This window comes from Salvelinus alpinus, chromosome 26, assembly GCF_045679555.1.
Source record: "Salvelinus alpinus chromosome 26, SLU_Salpinus.1, whole genome shotgun sequence".
NCBI lineage: Eukaryota > Metazoa > Chordata > Actinopteri > Salmoniformes > Salmonidae > Salvelinus > Salvelinus alpinus.
The window spans coordinates 9,043,471-9,061,678 of NC_092111.1; the positions used below are offsets into that span (position 1 = coordinate 9,043,471).

At 43.1% G+C, this 18,208-nt stretch overlaps 1 protein-coding gene across 4 annotated transcripts; it reads left to right on the forward strand.

The window, feature by feature from the left end:
- The first annotated feature begins 4,121 nt into the window (after positions 1-4,121).
- On the forward strand, positions 4,122-18,208 carry LOC139554597 (voltage-dependent calcium channel gamma-4 subunit-like). Of its 4 annotated transcripts, none has more exons than XM_071367521.1 (6): positions 4,122-4,227; positions 6,809-7,095; positions 7,593-7,820; positions 11,122-11,205; positions 14,446-14,586; positions 16,056-18,208. In XM_071367521.1, the coding sequence occupies exons 2-6, from the start codon at positions 7,065-7,067 to the stop codon at positions 16,871-16,873; spliced, it is 1,302 nt and encodes a 433-aa protein (XP_071223622.1). In that variant the 5' UTR covers positions 4,122-4,227; positions 6,809-7,064; the 3' UTR covers positions 16,874-18,208. The 4 variants fall into 4 exon arrangements, with proteins under 4 accessions (XP_071223622.1, XP_071223625.1, XP_071223624.1 ...); XM_071367523.1 differs by lacking the exon at positions 4,122-4,227 and adding an exon at positions 6,545-6,658; XM_071367522.1 differs by lacking the exon at positions 4,122-4,227 and adding an exon at positions 6,555-6,676.

Below are 18,208 nucleotides of genomic sequence, written 5' to 3' on the forward strand. Positions count from 1 at the left end.
GAGAAGGAGAGGAGGACCAAAGTGCAGCGTGGTACGTATCCATAATACTTTTAATTAAGATGAATACGCGAACAAAAACAACAAAACGACCAACGAACAGTTCTGAAAGGTGCAACAAACACGAAACAGAAAATAACCACCCACAAACACAGGTGGGAACAGGCTACCTAAGTATGGTTCTCAATCAGAGACAACAATAGACAGCTGCCTCTGATTGGGAACCATACCAGGCCAAACACATAGAAATACAAAACAAGGACAACATAGAACACCAGACATAGAATGCCCACCCAAACGCACGCCCTGACCAACCAAAATAGAGACATAAAAAGGATCTCTACGGTCAGGGCGTGACATACTCAATTATGAGGAATTTTTATCTCTTTACAATATCCCTGTTACACCTAGAGTTCACCATAGTCTTTGATGCTATTCCATCTGGAACTCTCATGTTGTTTAGAGGTGTAACCAGACCTCACCTTCTTGACCTACCCTCGCTTAGTCCAGTTGACACTCCAATAGGAAAAATGTGTTTCTTCTTGCTCCCTCAGAACAACAGATCTATACATACTTTATTTCAAAGGGACATTGTTTCCATTCCTTATGTCACAACTTACTGGAATACATTCATCAATGATATTTGTTGGGAAAAAGTCTGGTTATATTACCACACAAATACCTGCTTGTTAACAAGGTCAAAGAGGTCTCTTTCAGAATGATCCATACGTATTACCCTGCGAATCATTACCTGAAGAAACTAAAAAAATACATGAATATTAACTGTACTTTTTGTGTTGAGCGTCCAGAAACAGTTTTGCATTTATTTTGTCATTGTCTACCCGTATAGAAATTATGGAAAGATATTCATAGTTTTATAATTGTTAATATTATTGATGACTTAATTTTTTTATGGGAGAATGTGCTGCTTAGTTTCCTTAACTATAACAAGGATAAAGAAAAAACATTATTATTTTTATCCCCTAATTTCAAGGTATCCAATTGGTACTAGTTACAGTCTTGTCTCATCGCTGCAACTGAAAGTGAAAGTCACACAGTAAAATACTACTTGAGTAAAGTCTAAAAGTATTTGGTTCTAAATATACTTAAGTATTAAAAGTATAAATCATTTCAAATTCCTTAAATGAAGCAAAGCAGAAGGCACAATTTTCTTCTTTTGAAAATGTATGGATAGCCAGGGGCACACTCCAAAACTATGCATTTGTGTTTAGTTAGTTGCCAGATCAGAGGCTGTAGGGATGACCATTTGTTCTGTTGATAAGTGCGCGAATTAGACCAATTTCCTGTCCTGCTAAGAATTCAAAATGTAATGAGTACTTTTGGGTGTCAAGGGAAATGTATGGAGTAAAATGTACATTATTTTCTTTAGGAATGTAGTGAAATGAAAGTAAAAGTTGTCAAAAATATAAATAGTAAAGTGAAGTACAGATACCCCCAAAAAACGACTTAAATTAGTACTTTAAAGTATTTTTACTTGAGTACTGTACTCCACTGCTGATGCAAATGGTTGCCCAATCAGGCAGGCTAGATGCAGTTAATTCGATATGAACATGCATTCAAAACGCCAGGCTTTTGAGCAGTTATTCAAACAACATAGGCACTGCAGTTTACAGCCTAGAGTTTTGTACTCACATGAACTACCTATGATCAACTTAACTTCTTTCTCTTTGTAAATTGACTGGATATATTCACTGCGGTATGAAGCCTAACATTGAGTTTATGAATAATGGGCTAATATGCATACGCTTCTAACATAGGCTATATGTTACATCTCCAGCCTGTCTGTCTTCATTGTTCTGTAGTGCAATTATGCACCTGGCCTCCCCGCTGCCATGGTTATCCCTTTTAAATTGTGTGGAGTTCCAGGAAAAGGCACACTACAAAAGCTTGTTGGACACTTATTTCGATTTCTTTAGCCTACTAGCCTATAGGAGAGATGCAAGCTTGTTCTTGCTTGCTGAATGTAAAATAGGCTACAGCATTAACGGGCTGAGAGTTGGAAAGGAGAAACCTATATGTTCCTATAGTAGGCCTATCTTAACAACGGGTTACATCCTGACAAAATAGACCTTCACCATGAGTGGCCTGCTAATGTACCTTCCTGGACCTTCTAAACTAACAAGAATAGACCCAAACTGATCCAAATAGTTGCATAAAGAGGCCTAGACTGTTGGCCTATGCACTTTTTCATCAATGAAACAAAACAGGATATGTGCGTGGTTATTAAAAGTACCCAATACATCACTGCAGTTTACAGCCTATGAACAGTAATTGTGTATTCACTTGATAATAATTGTCTAAAAACATAGGCCTTATCAATAGTGGAGCTTTGCGTGCCACATAGTGCAGCCTGGGGGAATTTCATTTCATAATCTGTTAATTTATTTTTCTTGCACTTTGCCAGGTAAATATTTAGCCTATAGTCCTAATATTTAACTAATGAATAGCCTAATATATAGCTAATATTTCGCTTTTTACTTCGGGGTCACATCATTAGCCTCTCTCTTCCAGCTACTACCGTGCGCAACAGGCTATAGACTACGCAAGCCTCTCCACAATAGGCAATTCCTCTTCTCGTGAAATCCCAGGAAAAGCTATCGGCTACAAACGATATAGGACATTTATTAAAATATGTTTTAATAAATAGCTAATAGCCTATTCGGGGAAAGAAGCAGGCTTGCTCTTGCTAATTGCTGAATTTATAACAGGCCTACAGCATAGAAAATGCATGTCGGAAATGACTTGCAAACCACTTGAGCAACGAGGCAAATACATGCTGTAAAAGATGCGCTGGCTAATGGGCGTTTGTTGTTGAATTGCGACATTTAAATACGAGTTACCATATTTTCATTAGGCCTACATGTACATTTAACTATTATTTGCAGTTGTCACTATGACAATGAATACACCCTGAAAGCACTGAACGGTCTGAACCAGTATCTCAGTATCTGTGTGTTAGAGAAGCTGTGCGTTTGATCAGTTGATTGACATATGTAGGACTGTAGCTACATGAGAAACTTTCCTCCAGTGTGGATGCTCACCAACGTTTTATAGTTATGTAGCCTATAGGTTATCATTAGAGTTATCGTTGTAGTTATTGACTTGGTGGATGGCTCAGGCCTTAACTCTGACACAACAGAACTAACGTTATTATCACAACAGAACTAGCCTACTAGTAAGTCTAGCTGACGTTAGCGAACTTGAACGAAATACATAGAAAATTACACCTGTACACTCACATTTATAATTGTTTACTTGACTTGTATACTCTATAAATGGACTTTTTCAAATGATTTACTCTGACAAGTTTGCCACCAGCGCTACAGTAGGGAAGTAAAGCAGAAGTCGATCCGTCACTTCCGTTGTTTGGCTTTGCCCATAGCAATGTTCGAAAATGAGGTGGATGAGGTGGATACATTTTCATATAATTATAGATACAGTTAATACAGGTTTTTACCAATTTTCTGTATAAATAGCCTGTAACATATATGCAAACAGACCATAAATGTCTCAATTTATATTTTCTTGTAAAACTGTGAGTGCTATTATATGATACAATATAATACTTGTTGCAGTTACAACTTATCATCCTATCATCAACTCATTTCATCCAGTGTATGGCTGTGGATTGACTGCATTGTTTTATTGTAATGTTGGCATATTGGCAGTTAATTAGAAAAAGTTATGTCTCTAAAACTGTCAGGCTAGCTAACAAACATAGGCATACAGTGCAGATAAATTCTTCAAATTCATTATTTTAGACAGTATCTTATCACAGCATTGCAAGGCATGGTGTAACAGCTCCAGGACCAAAATGGCTGACATTTATACCGTCATAAGATGGTTCATGTAGGCCTAATAAAGCCACTTGAGACTGGCATTACATTCATAGGCTATAACCCCCTCCCTAATAAACCTTGATAAATTATCCAATAATAATTTAAAAAATCAGAGCCTATTCATTTATGCAATAATGTTTATTATAATGGATGACATACTTAAGGAATTAAACGTCTGATTTGACCTTTTATTCAAAAACACCCTATTCTCTCACTGCACCCCCCCCCCCCCCCTCACACCCCCCTCCAACTCCCACCACATCCCTCGACGTTCATCCTAGCAATATTTACCATTCATTCTCACGTCTTGCACATGCCTCGCATACGGAGTCCGTCCACCGTAACCACTGCAGAAGTTCAAGAATTACAGGTAAGACATTAAGCAGAATAAAGATTGTATGCAATATGTATATGATATGCTTCCGGAAAAGTTATTTTATATATGCATGATGAAAAGAGGGATGTGCGTTTTAAGTCTGCAGAGCAGGTCCAGGTACATAATTAGCCTAGTATTCATTTTCGCAATATTAGCCTACATATCGAAATGCACATACTGTAATTATCCTACATGTTTTTTTAAAAACAATATTGCATTGAAATAAGAGTTATTTATTTCATGTTTACACAGAAATGTAGGCTACTCGGTACAATGCCAGCTATGCTGTTAATAACTCAACATCTTATTTTAAATCAGATTTTTTTAAATCAGATTTTGTCAGGTTTCTTAACCTGGCATCTCTCTCTCTCTCGCTGCTGGTCTCACAAGTGGTAGATGTTAATAAATAGATGGAATTGATCTCAGCCTAGAAGACAGAGGAAGCGCTACATTTAGACAGACCTCCACTTGTAGGTTGTCTTTGTCCATGTACATTCATCAGTTAATAAATGCAATGGTTTTGCTTCTGCTTTCTATGATGCTTCAGTATACAACACATTTTCTTAGCCCTTCAGCAGCAATTGGTTAATGACCATGAAGGTAGTTTGCTTAACCAGGGTGTTGTGCATTTACTTTTGCAGATAGCGATAGCCTTATCAATGCAATGGTTCTGCTTTATGATTTCATGCACACACGCAAATACGCACTCATGCACACACGCGCATACACACAGTAAGTATTCCCGAGCTACTTGCCTCTCCTCAACTTTTGCCGCACAGTTCTTCTTTACTGACAATACACTTTACATACAGTGTGCAAATCAGGGAACATTTCAGGATTCAGACCAAAGATGAGGAAAGTGTGTATCTCTGTGTGCTTCTGCGTGTATGTGTGTCTCTGTGTGCACAATGTGGAGAAGTGCAACTAATATCGAGGTTATCCTCTTGTTGTTTAACCCATACTTTCTGTTCACTCTGCATTGTTATAGTCTTACAGAATCTCCCCAATCACCCATCATTTAATGCCACGAATGTACCCCAAAGCTGTACATTCATGCATTTCAGTATGTGGTTCTGGTTTGTCCGTGAACTCGATCTCTTCCTTTATCATAATTCTGTGTTGATGTGTTGCCATGGCAAAACTCCTCCATATCTGTCCATCTAGGTTACTTGCTTTCTGAACAGTACGTACCCAAACAACTATAGAAACAAACACCTTCTAATGGTTTTGACATGGAGGAAAATCATCTTTGTGTGTAATTTAAACCCGTTTCAGTAGGTTCAGGTATGGATTGAACTAACTTTTCTTCTTGAAACTGGGGTAGAAATCGTGAGTCATAAACCACTGTTTGATGACTATCACCTAACTTTTGGGCTGTGATTTTATCATTACAAGGTTCCCACTGCAGTACACTGAATCATTTGATTAATGATGCATCCATCACATCATTTAATATAGAAAAAAGTAGCATTTTAGGTAATTACTGTAAACATAACTGTATTTGCTGCTCATGAATCATTCTGTATGTACGTTTGCATCGTATGATAAACGGAAAGTATGTGGACACCTCTTCAAATGAATGGATACGGCTATTTCAGCCACACCATTGCTGACAGGTGTATAAAATTGAGCACACAGCCATGCAATCTCCATAGACGAACATTGGCAGTAGAATGGCCCGTACTGAAAAGCTCAGTGACTTTCCAACAAGTACGTTTGTCAAGTTTCTGCCCTGCTAGAGCTGCCCCGGTCAATTGTAACTGGCCTGCACAGAGCCTTGACCTCAACCCCATTGAAACCATATTTGGGATCAATTGGAACGCCGAACCAGGCCTAATCACCCAACATCAGTGCCCGACCTCACTAATGCTCTTGTTGCTGATTGGGATCAAGTCCCCGCAGTAATGTTCAAACATCTAGTGGAAAGCCTTCCCAGAAGAGTGGAGGCTGTTATAGCAGCAAAGGGGGGAACAACTCCATATTAATGCCCATGATGTGTACCGAAGATGCTCACATACAGCATATGTTAGCTCAACTACATAATGATACTGAAGTGCTTGTCATCATCTGAATGCGCTTGATTACTTCCTTAATTGAACAGTACACTAGGATTCTACATGTTTTATCATGGCTTTGAAATGACTCACTCTTATTAAAAAAAAATATTATATTGAGGTCTTCGGCATCAGTATTTATATTCGGTTTAATCGCGGCAAAATCCCCTCAGCTGTTCCAGCTGCCCCTCACCCCCCACTCGCTTCTCACTCGCCGTGTTCTGTTCCATCCTAGACTTTGGAATTTACTGTTGCCATGGCAATGGAATAGAGCACACTCTCTCGCTTCTTTCCTGTTCCCTCTTGCTTTATATATCCCTCTGTCTCTCTCTAGGTGAAATGTGGAAACGGATCAGCCTCTTTCCTTTCGGGTTGGTCCATCGCATAATGTACAAACCAAGTTGTATTAATGATTCATCTTTTTGTAAGGTTAAGAAAGACCATTTTACTTGGCTTCCCTCTCACATCACATGAATTTATTAAATCCTTTTCTTTTTTCTTCTTATTCTTCAACCCCACAGGAGCAACGCTGAGACCCATGCCACGGCCACTTACTGAGAAGAGGGACGGAACCTCGAGTTGTGGATCCACGTTCACATAGAGACGGAGGTAGTGAGAAGGGGAGGAACACGGGAGCAGAGAGAGAGAGAGAGAGAGACAGGGGAACGAGAAGAGAAGAGAGGAAACGAGAGAGGAAGAGCGGTCTATGGATGCGGCTTAGACAGAGGGGACTCTGAATGCGCACTCTTCACTGACGAGGAACAGCAAGCTGCAGACATGGAGGCAAAAGGCAGAGGCATGCCCCAAGGTAACACACATTTCACTGGAAACACACTTCACCAAACACACACACACACACGCGCACACACACTCAACGTTAACACTTAACCAAAGACACACTTAACAGATGCCTGGATTCAAAAGGAAACAATATGATTTACCCAAGTAATTATTCTGTAACTAGACTAGACAGTTATACTGAAGTTTTCAGTTTTTGCCCTTCTCAAAGGGCTTTTGTATTAAAACAATTACAAGTCATCAGAGAGACAAAGCACTGACAAATCTTTTGTAATTGTCCCTCTGGGATTAATGAAGTCTTATTGAATTGAAATCGACACACCAGGTTTTGGACATCCAGGTCAATAACGGGTCAATTGCGGTATATCGGTTTGTTTCCTTTGAAACACAGACAAACCCACACCTCTCAAGAGGATACTCTTGATTTGTAGCTTTTCAGGCGTCTTTTCCATTTCACCAGTTCTTCTCTTTCTCAATCCCTCTCTCTCCTCCCTCTCTCCGGCCCAGTCATGGTGTGGTGGGAGAAGGGGATCCAGGTTGTCCTCACCACTTTGGGGGCGTTTGCAGCCTTTTCCCTGATGGCTGTGGCCATTGGTACGGACTACTGGCTGTACGCACGGGCCTTCATCTGCAACAGCACGGCCAACTCCTCCCAGGATGACCCCAACAACAAGGACAAGAAAGACCCTGGTGCCCTCACCCACTCTGGCCTTTGGAGGATCTGCTGTCTGGAGGGTAAGGGGAGGTCTAGATGTGTGTGGGGAGGGGGAGAGGTGATGGGGGGGATCAGTGTATTTCCAGGGTTTTGGTGGGGTCAGATGAATGCCTCAGTGTGTGTGTGGGTGTGGGTGTGTGTGTGTGTGTGTGTGTGGGTGGGTGTGGGTAGGTGTGGGTGTGTGGGTGGATCACTGTGTTTGGCTCAGTGTGTTTACATATTTCCCCATTTGTGTGTGCACGCGCATTTATGTGCACATACGTGCGTGTGCAGGTGTGTGTACAAGAGTGTGTGTGTTGTGCAGCTGATGAGCAGCTCAACCATGAAAGACACGGTTCGACACAGTGCGACCTGGAGTGCATTTAGAGGACATCCAGTGGGCAGTGGCAGACAGTCAGGAGAAAAAAAGGCACATTTCAAGAGGTGCTTATCTAACATGATCAAACATTAGCATTTTTCCCCTATTGTCATCTGCGAGAAACTAGTCTTGTCGAGAACCATGCGTGACAATGACTTGATTTTGAAGGTTTGGCTACGTGAGACCAGCGAATGCCAAAGAGGACAATTGTGACCGACTGGTTCGGTTCAGTCTTATGTAGCAAATTTGAAATTGTGTTTTTTTTTTATTTATTTTTTTACATTGGATACAGGTAGAGACTCAGAGCTAGAAAATGGTTTATCATACACTACAGTTGAGGAACAATGGGAATGTAATTCTGCTTTGAAAGTTGATAAACTTCTTTGCTCTTCTTTGTTTACACCTATTCAGCATCATTCACACCCTCTCAAGCTTTAGCCCCACCCATCTCTTTAAGGGTTGATCCGAGCGTTCTGTCCAACAACAGCAGTCGGGCACCCAAGCTAACTGGCTAACGTTGGCTAGCTTGCTAGCTACTTCCAGACACAAATGAGATAACAGCTCACCCTGACTATTTTACTCGCCCTAGCAGAGCTGGTTAGGCTGTTTTTATGTTATCCAGAGCCTTGGTAACTCAGACGAGAGTGCTCTGAAATTGGAGTAGATAGCCAGGGCGAATTTACCAGCTAAGTATATCAACAGTTGTTGCAGTGACATCGTTAACATTCAATTGAAATGGTTACTTGCATAGTGGTGTCACGTAGCTAGGAGTGGTGGGTGCGGAGTCAGGCGCAGAGAGCAGAGGGTTCTTTGGGTTTGCCGTATTTATTCCGGTAAGAATAAGGTCACGCCAACAACAACAGGCGAAAATAATGACCTCCCCAAAACAGGACACCCAACAGTCCAAAAACAAACACAACCATCCACACACAGAACAGAAAACAAGCCCGCACAAAGCAGGCGGGCCTAGAAGGCTTAAATAGCCCCGAACAAAACCCCAAACGAGAAACAGGTGAAACCAATACAGACATAACCAACAGAAAAGGAAAAGGGAATCGGTGGCAGCTAGTAGACCGGTGACAATGACCGCCGAGCGCCGCCCGAACAGGAAGAGGAGCCACCTTCGGTGGAAGTCGTGACAAGTGGAGTCTTTTGTTAAGAAATGTAGCTAGCTAGCTAAACAATGAACCATAATCCCAACTCATGACGTTACTACCCTGCATGAATCTACAGGTAGCTAACCAATCAGGTTCAATGTTTGCTAGCTAGCTAACATTATGCTATAACTAGCAAAGCAAATGGCTCTGACCAATCAGGTTCAATGTTTGCTAGCTAGCTAACATTATGCTATAACTAGCAAAGATACAAATAATATTATTACACAGATACACGTTACATACATGTAATGTTAGCTAGTGAGCCAGCCAGCTAACGTTAGCTAGCTAGACTAGCTTACCCATATACATGGATGGACGCTTCTCCCTCTCTGTCACGGATGCCATGGTTGCCCTTAGTTTGAAAATGTAATCCGGAGATAGGAATTTTCTCCATCTCCTTAGCTACTGTATCATACTCTAATTCCACCATGCATTCCACTGATTTCAAAACTCGGTCCTCCAGAAAGTGGAGAGCAACACTTATGCAGTTCTACTACGCAATATATATATATTTAAACTACGTTAGACAGAATTGCCTACACATACTGACCAGCTTAAATAGATAGAAGCGCGCTACATGGCAGACCAATCCAAACTCATCTCTCGGCGTGTCAAGCCATTCATTATCTCAGCCAATCATGGCTAGCGGGAAGGTTGCTGACTTTTTCTGTGGCTAAACCAACTAGGCTCGAAATTTAACAATTTTATTCATATTTACAGATGGCATACATGTTTGATATTAAGGCACATGAAAGTTCACATGTTCCAGAAGGCATTTCCGCCCAAAAATGCATTTTGATAAAAAAAAAAAATGTCTCTCCTGTGAAATAGTGACGCGGACATACGCCTAGTTTCCTGTAACGAGTCAGAGTGATGAGTCATTAGTGATAGTCTGATGGAGTGGTTCTCCATTTGCTACCTACAGTAAGTGATAGACCGCAAAAGAGGACAACAGCCATTTTATATAATATTTGTGGCAGATGCTCAACATACTGATTACAGCTTCTTAATTATTGATGAAGTCTGTTGTTTTCTTCAGAGTACAAAGGGTTGTTTGTGGTTCATTTGACTGTCATAATTGACTTGAAAAGGGATTCAAATGAATACTTAATATGTCCATACACCAAGCCCCAGATATCTGTCCTGTCCTGTTTCGGTCTCTAATACCCATCTCTCTCCCATATTTCTGTTTTCTCTCTCTGTCCATCTCTGTTTTCTCTCTTTGTCCATCTCTGTTTTCTTTCTCTGTCCATCTCTGTCCATCTATTCCTCTCTCTCTCTCTGTCCATCTATCCCTCTCTCTCTCTGTCCAGCTATCCCTCTCTCTCTCTCTGTCCATCTATCTATCTCTCTCTCTCTCTCTCTCTCTGTCCATCTATCCCTCTCTCTCTCTCTGTCCATCTATCCCTCTCTCTCTCTCTGTCCATCTATCCCTCTCTCTCTCTCTGTCCATCTATCCCCCTCTCTCTCTCTGTCCATCTATCCCTCTCTCTCTCTCTGTCCATCTCTCTCTCTCTCTCTCTCTCTCTCTCTCTCTCTCTCTCTCTCTCTCTCTCTCTCTCTCTCTCTCTCTGTCCATCTCTCTCAATTTCAATTCAATTCAATTCGCTTTATTGGCATGACGTAACAATGTACATATTGCCAAAGCTTATTTTGGATCTCTCTCTCTGTCCATCTCTCTCTCTCTCCCCATCTCTCTCTCTCTCCCTCTCTCTCTCTCTCTCTCTCTCTCTCTCTCTCTCTCTCTCTCTCTCTCTCTCTCTCTCTCTCTCTCTCTCTCTCTCTCTCTCTCTCTCTCTCTCTCAGGGCTGAAGAGAGGAGTGTGTTCTCAGATCAATCATTTCCCGGACGATGCAGACTATGATCAGGATGCAGCAGAGTATCTCCTGCGTGAGTAAGGGGACGTGGGATGCAGCAGAGTATCTCCTGCGTGAGTGAGGGGAAGTGGGATGCAGCAGAGTATCTCCTGCGTGAGTAAGGGGACGTGGGATGCAGCAGAGTATCTCCTGCGTGAGTGAGGGGACGTGGGATGCAGCAGAGTATCTCCTGCATGAGTAAGGGGACGTGGGATGCAGCAGAGTATCTCCTGCGTGAGTAAGGGGACGTGGGATCCAGCAGAGTATCTCCTGCGTGAGTAAGGGGACCTGGGATCCAGCAGAGTATCTCCTGCGTGAGTAAGGGGGCGTGGGATGCAGCAGAGTATCTCCTGCGTGAGTAAGGGGACGTGGGATCCAGCAGAGTATCTCCTGCGTGAGTAAGGGGACGTGGGATGCAGCAGAGTATCTCCTGCGTGAGTAAGGGGGCGTGTGATGCAGCAGAGTATCTCCTGCGTGAGTGAGGGGACGTGGGATGCAGCAGAGTATCTCCTGCGTGAGTAAGGGGACTTGGGATCCAGCAGAGTATCTCCTGCATGAGTAAGGGGACGTGGGATGCAGCAGAGTATCTCCTGCGTGAGTAAGGGGACGTGGGATCCAGCAGAGTATCTCCTGCGTGAGTAAGGGGACGTGGGATCCAGCAGAGTATCTCCTGCGTGAGTAAAGGGACGTGGGATGCAGCAGAGTATCTCCTGCGTGAGTAAGGGGACGTGGGATCCAGCAGAGTATCTCCTGTGTGAGTAAGGGGGCGTGGGATGCAGCAGAGTATCTCCTGCGTGAGTAAGGGGACGTGGGATGCAGCAGAGTATCTCCTGCATGAGTAAGGGGACGTGGGATCCAGCAGAGTATCTCCTGCGTGAGTAAGGGGACGTGGGATCCAGCAGAGTATCTCCTGCGTGAGTAAGGGGACGTGGGATCCAGCAGAGTATCTCCTGCGTGAGTAAGGGGACGTGGGATGCAGCAGAGTATCTCCTGCGTGAGTAAGGGGACGTGGGATGCAGCAGAGTATCTCCTGCGTGAGTGAGGGGACGTGGGATGCAGCAGAGTATCTCCTGCGTGAGTGAGGGGACTTGGGATCCAGCAGAGTATCTCCTGCGTGAGTGAGGGGAAGTGGGATGCAGCAGAGTATCTCCTGCGTGAGTAAGGGGACGTGGGATCCAGCAGAGTATCTCCTGCATGAGTGAGGGGACGTGGGATGCAGCAGAGTATCTCCTGCGTGAGTAAGGGGACGTGGGATGCAGCAGAGTATCTCCTACGTGAGTAAGGGGACGTGGGATGCAGCAGAGTATCTCCTGCGTGAGTGAGGGGACGTGGGATACAGCAGAGTATCTCCTGCGTGAGTGAGGGGACGTGGGATACAGCAGAGTATCTCCTGCATGAGTGAGGGGACGTGGGATGCAGCAGAGTATCTCCTGCGTGAGTAAGGGGACGTGGGATACAGCAGAGTATCTCCTGCGTGAGTAAGGGGAAGTGAGATGCAGCAGAGTATCTCCTGCGTGAGTGAGGGGACATGGGTTCCAGCAGAGTATCTCCTGCATGAGTAAGGGGACGTGGGATACAGCAGAGTATCTCCTGCGTGAGTAAGGGGAAGTGAGATGCAGCAGAGTACCTCCTGCGTGAGTAAGGGGAAGTGAGATGCAGCAGAGTACCTCCTGCGTGAGTAAGGGGACGTGGGCAGTGGGAGGATGTCACTAGAAAGATGTGATGTCGAATTGAAAAGAAATGCTGGGAAACAGCATTAGTGAATGCCGAGGTACAAGGTTATGAGTTAGCTAACTCAGTCAGTATCTCTCATTTGCCGGAGGGAATTATAACAAAGGAATAGGATATTCCAATCAAACCAGAACATCGGTTGGAATATGAATGTAGGATACATTTAGTCATTTATGAAAGGTGTTACAAAATAAAAGCTTAGTGTGGCATATTACTCTACCCCAGATGGTGACAATGTCACATACGCAGCCGGAAAAGCAAGGGTTGGAACCAGTTCAGGGAACAGAATCAAAAACTGGAAAATAACTAAATGATTTGAGTAACGAAACCCGTGATCTATACTGTTCCAGAACGGAACCGTTATTTTAAAAGCATGGGAACCGGCTAATAACATTCTTTTACATTCCGGACATTTTTTTTCTCCAGTCCACAACAAAGCCCCTATGTCACTCAGAAACGTATTCCAGCGTCTGCCTGGCAGCTGGAAATCTTTACCAGTGGGTGTGCGTGTGTGTGTAGGCTACCTGCATAGGTTACTGTAGCCACCTGATGATGTTACAAGCATGATTCCGAAATTGGGGAGATATACTGTAGTTACCACATTGGATTTATTAAGTACAGAAAGGTAAGACGTGCTTTTAATTCTAGTGCTGCTCTGCACGCACAAGCTTGTTAGCTAGGTACGTTTGCTCTGGTCCAACATTAAACCAACTCAGAAGTTCAAAGACATTCAAGTTCCTCCATAGAGCTGCTCCTCCTCCGTAGGTGTAATTCTGTGGGCGTAATTCAGATAACGCATCATAACAAGATGCCCAGCGCTTCAAGGCAAGCCTTCCTCCATCCTCTCTTGCTTTGTTCTCACCTGTAACATTTCAGTTGCATCTGGCGCCTTACACTGTGACTGGCAGCACAGTGTGTCTGTGTTTGTCTTTCATTATGATTAAACCATGCTGTTACGGCAAAATATAATTAGCTCTTTGTGACTTTCCTATACAGATTAAATCGCTTACCTGCTCGTTTAGCTGCTCTATCCGCACTGATTGGTGAAGTAATTTAATCTACAGCTAAATGTAATATTTATTTGGACTATTTTAGAGGTTTAAAATGGAACAGAAAGGAATAATATAAACCGGTACTTTTTGGGGAGTTCTAACCGGTTCAGAATTTTATTTTGCTGGTCGGAACATTGGAACGTAACTACACAAATAACGGTTCTGTTCAGAACGAAACGAGAGGAAAATAATTTTGGGTTCTACCCCTGCAAGTCACCTTCACAACTATCTTTAATCATTCATCTTTAGTATGTATTTGCTCAGCTCAGCAGGTTATGACACAATAAGGTTGCAGTCGCTTCCAATATTATCAGAGGACAGGAAGTCCTATCTAAGCAAAGTTCCAGGTAGAAGATACCCATAGGCACAGATCTAGGCTCAAATTACCCCCCCCCCCCCCCCAAACCACAACTATAACCATTAACCACTTTCAACAAGAAACTGACCTTAGATCAGCGACTAAGGAACATTTCACCACCCTCCGTCTGCAGGTGTGGTCCGAGCCTCCAGTATCTTCCCCATCCTGAGTGCTATACTCCTCCTGATGGGAGCGATGTGTGTTGCATCCAGCAGCTTCTACAAGAGCAAGAGGAACATCATCCTAGGAGGAGGCATCCTGTTTGTGGCTGCTGGTAAGGCGCTGGCGTCTTGTTCTTGACGGTTTCTCTATTACTCAGTACACATGGGGCTGGTTTCCTGGACACAGATGAAGCCTAGTCCTGGAGTTCAAATCCTGCTCAATGGTGTCTCATACTCCTTTTCCTCTTGTTAAGATGGAATGTTCTCAATGGTCTCTGAACTCGGAAAAGAGTGTTATTGTTAAGGCTAATAACATCCATCCATGATATTCATTTTTGTGTTGTTTTTCCCTCCCCATCACTCGTCTCATGTTAATGATGTTGGTTGCGGCTTAGATTTCCCACATGTAATTTTTTATAATTTGATTTAACTAGGCAAGTCAGTTAAGAACAAATTCTTATTTACAATGACGGCTTACCGGGGAACAGTGGGTTAACTGTCTTGTTTAGGGGTAGAAAGACAGATTTTTACCTTGTCAGCTCGAGGATTCGATCCAGCAACCTTTCGGTTATGCCCAACGCTCTAACCACTAGGCTACCTGCCGCCACATACAGTATATCATCCCTTGAGTGGAGACTCAGGTCAATGAGACATAACACAAGAGAAGTAATCAAGTTGAGATGGTTCGTTTAGAGCCATTCCCCCACCCCCCTATGGAAAAGCTCAGAGAAAATCAAAGGCATATTATACTGAACCAAAATGTAAACGCAGCAGGCAACAGTTTAAAAGATTTTACTGAGGTTCCAGTTCATATAAGGAAATCAGTCAATTGAACTACATTTATTAGGTCCTAATCTATGGATTTCACATGACTGGGCAGGCGCGCAGATTTGGGTGGGCCTGGGAGGGCCCTCCCAGGCCCACCCACTTGGGAGTCAAGCCCACCCACTGGAGAGCCAAGCCCAGCCAATCAGAATGAGTTCTTCCCCACAAAAGGGCTTTATTAGAAACAGAAATACTCTCAGACGATCCCACAGGTGAAGAAGCCGGATGTGGTGGTCCTGGCTGGGCTGGTGTGGTGTGGTTACATGTGGTCTGTGGTTGTGAGGCCGGTTGGATGTACTGACAAATTCTCTAAAACAACGTTGGAGGCGGCTTATGGTAGAGAAATTAACATTCAATTGTCTGGCAACAGCTCTGGTGGACATTCCTGCAGTCAGCATGTCAATTGCACGCTACCTCAAAACTCTGTGGCGTTATGTTGTGTGGCAAAACTGCACATTTTAGAGTGGTGCACCTGTGCAATGATCATTCTGTTTAAACAGCTTCTTGATATGCCACACCTGTCAGGTGGATGGATTATCTTGGCAAAGGAGAAATGCTCACTAAAAAAGGATGTAAACAAATCTGTGGTCAAAATTTGAGAGAAATAAGCTTTTGTACGTTTGAAACATTTCTGGGATCTTTTATTTCATCTCATGAAACCAAGACTCTACATGTTGTGTTTATATTTTGTTCAGTGTAGATTCCAGTCTATATCTCACTTTTTTTCTCACTTTTTATCTCACTGTCTGTCCCCCAGGCCTGAGCAACATCATCGGCGTGATCGTGTACATCTCTGCGGCGCTAAGCGACATCTCGCCCAAGAAGGACGAGGACAAGAAGTGGCATTACTCGTACGGCTGGTCCTTCTACTTTGGAGGCCTCTCCTTCATCCTGGCTGAGATGGTGGGCGTCCTGGCCGTCAACATTTACATCGAGAAGAACAAGGAGCTGCGCTGCCGCTCTCGCACCGAACTCTTCAAGAGCACCACGAACGCCATGCTCCGCCTGCCCAGCTACCGCTTCCGCCGGCGCTCCCGCTCCAGCTCGCACTCTACCGACCCGCCACACTCCCCCCGTGACACCTCACCCACAGACGCCAAGAGCTTTGCATTACCGCCGTCTGCCCCGCCTTTCTCTGTGGCCACCCTTCCCAACCCGCACCATGCTGGTGGAGGAGTAGGGGGCGATATCTCCATGTATACCCTGACCCGGGACTCCAAGATGGGGAGTCTTGGTGGCGGCGGGCCCCCCCTCTACGGCACGGTGGACCGGGCCTCCCTCTACCAGCTGCACAGCTACTTCCCCAATGAGGAAGTGGGGGTGATGATGAGCGGTACACTGCCTTCTCTCTCCAAGTCCAACCTCTCTGCGGCGGGCCAGAATGCCACGGTCGGCGGCACTGCCATTGCGCCCCTGAATACCTTGTCGTCCTCCGGTCCTACCCCCCAGCAGCCACCTCTGTCCACAGGCACCATGGAGAGAGAGAGGGGCATGGGCACCCTGGACCGGCTGGGGGGCAAACGGAACAGGGACACTGACTCGGACACGCTGAACAGGAGAACCACGCCAGTGTGAGCCTTGGAGATAGGAGTAAGAGCCATGGAGGTACAGGGCCATCTCAGTCTGTTTTTGACTACTATGAATATATCTATTCCACTGACGAGAATATCAAATGTATTATTAACAACATTATTGAGGATATATTCATTTTGAAATGCACAATATGTCTATAGTTGTAAACTTTGGTTTGTGCTTGATTATCATAGCCAGGTTGCAAGACTGTAAAGATGGTAACTTCTTGAATATTATCACATTGCTGTTGTTTTTATTCTCGTAATCGTAAATGCAGGGTAAATTTGTACATTTTGAACTATGATTTTTGTATTTTTGTATTTCTTGAAAGTTTTCATTGATTTCTAGCTCCATCACATTAAATCTGATGGCGTCATGCGGGAAGCATGTGCGCAAATTATGAGTGTAATATTGTATTTGTATTTTATTTCAAATATATTTTATTGGATTATTATTATTAATAATAATAATATTGTTACTATTATTATTGTTATAATTATTGTTATCATCACATTTTTAAGGCTATTGTTTTTGTTTGTTAATACAAGTATAACCAACATAGCCTAATCTGTGTTTTTTATTCTTCATGACAAGTGTATTAGATTATAGGCTTTATTTTAGTGATGGTATATACTGTATTCTTAATGTTTTTCTTTAAAGTAGTGATTCTCAACTCGTGGGTCGCGACCCAAATTTGGGTCACGGGAGGTTTTGAATGGGTATACCCATTGTAACTTCTTGAATATTATCACATTGCTGTTGTTTTTATTCTTGTGTCTGAGTATAAAATTAAAATAATTAAAACATTTACTTAAACGACTAAAAACCAGGTAGAAAGTGATGAACTCATTTCATCTCTGAACAATTTTTCTTCAATCATAGTATTTTCAATATAGACTTTGTGGACTCAAACAATCGAGTTTATTAACATTCTTCATCAAGAATATGGGTAACTTTGACAAATTTCCTTTGACGTATAATTGCTACAATTACAATCAATATGGAATTCAAAATAGTTTTCCAGATTGCGTTTTCACATATTTTCCTTTTGCAAAGCAAATACTGGGTCACGACTGAGACCACCTGGTTTAATTTGGGTCCCGAGGAAAAACCAGTTGAGAACCACTGCTTTAAAGATCCTACCATGGGGTTAGGGGGCTGAGAGCCTGTGATCCTGTGATTGAAGAAGACAACAATCTCTTCATAATAAATGATATTTCTACTCTAATACACATTCATCAAACTAAGGACATTTGTGATGTTTAAGCAATACAACATTCTGAGCCTCAAAAATACAAAATAAAACAAATATATTCAATAAAGTTATATATGAAAATG

Coding starts and splice junctions, on each gene's coding strand:
- LOC139554597 (XM_071367521.1), top strand. CDS start 7,065: ATGGAGGCAAAAGGCAGAGGCATGCCCCAAG. Junction 11,206..14,445: donor TGCAGCAGAGTATCTCCTGC/GTGAGTAAGGGG, acceptor CTCCGTCTGCAG/GTGTGGTCCGAGCCTCCAGT. Junction 14,587..16,055: donor CATCCTGTTTGTGGCTGCTG/GTAAGGCGCTGG, acceptor TCTGTCCCCCAG/GCCTGAGCAACATCATCGGC.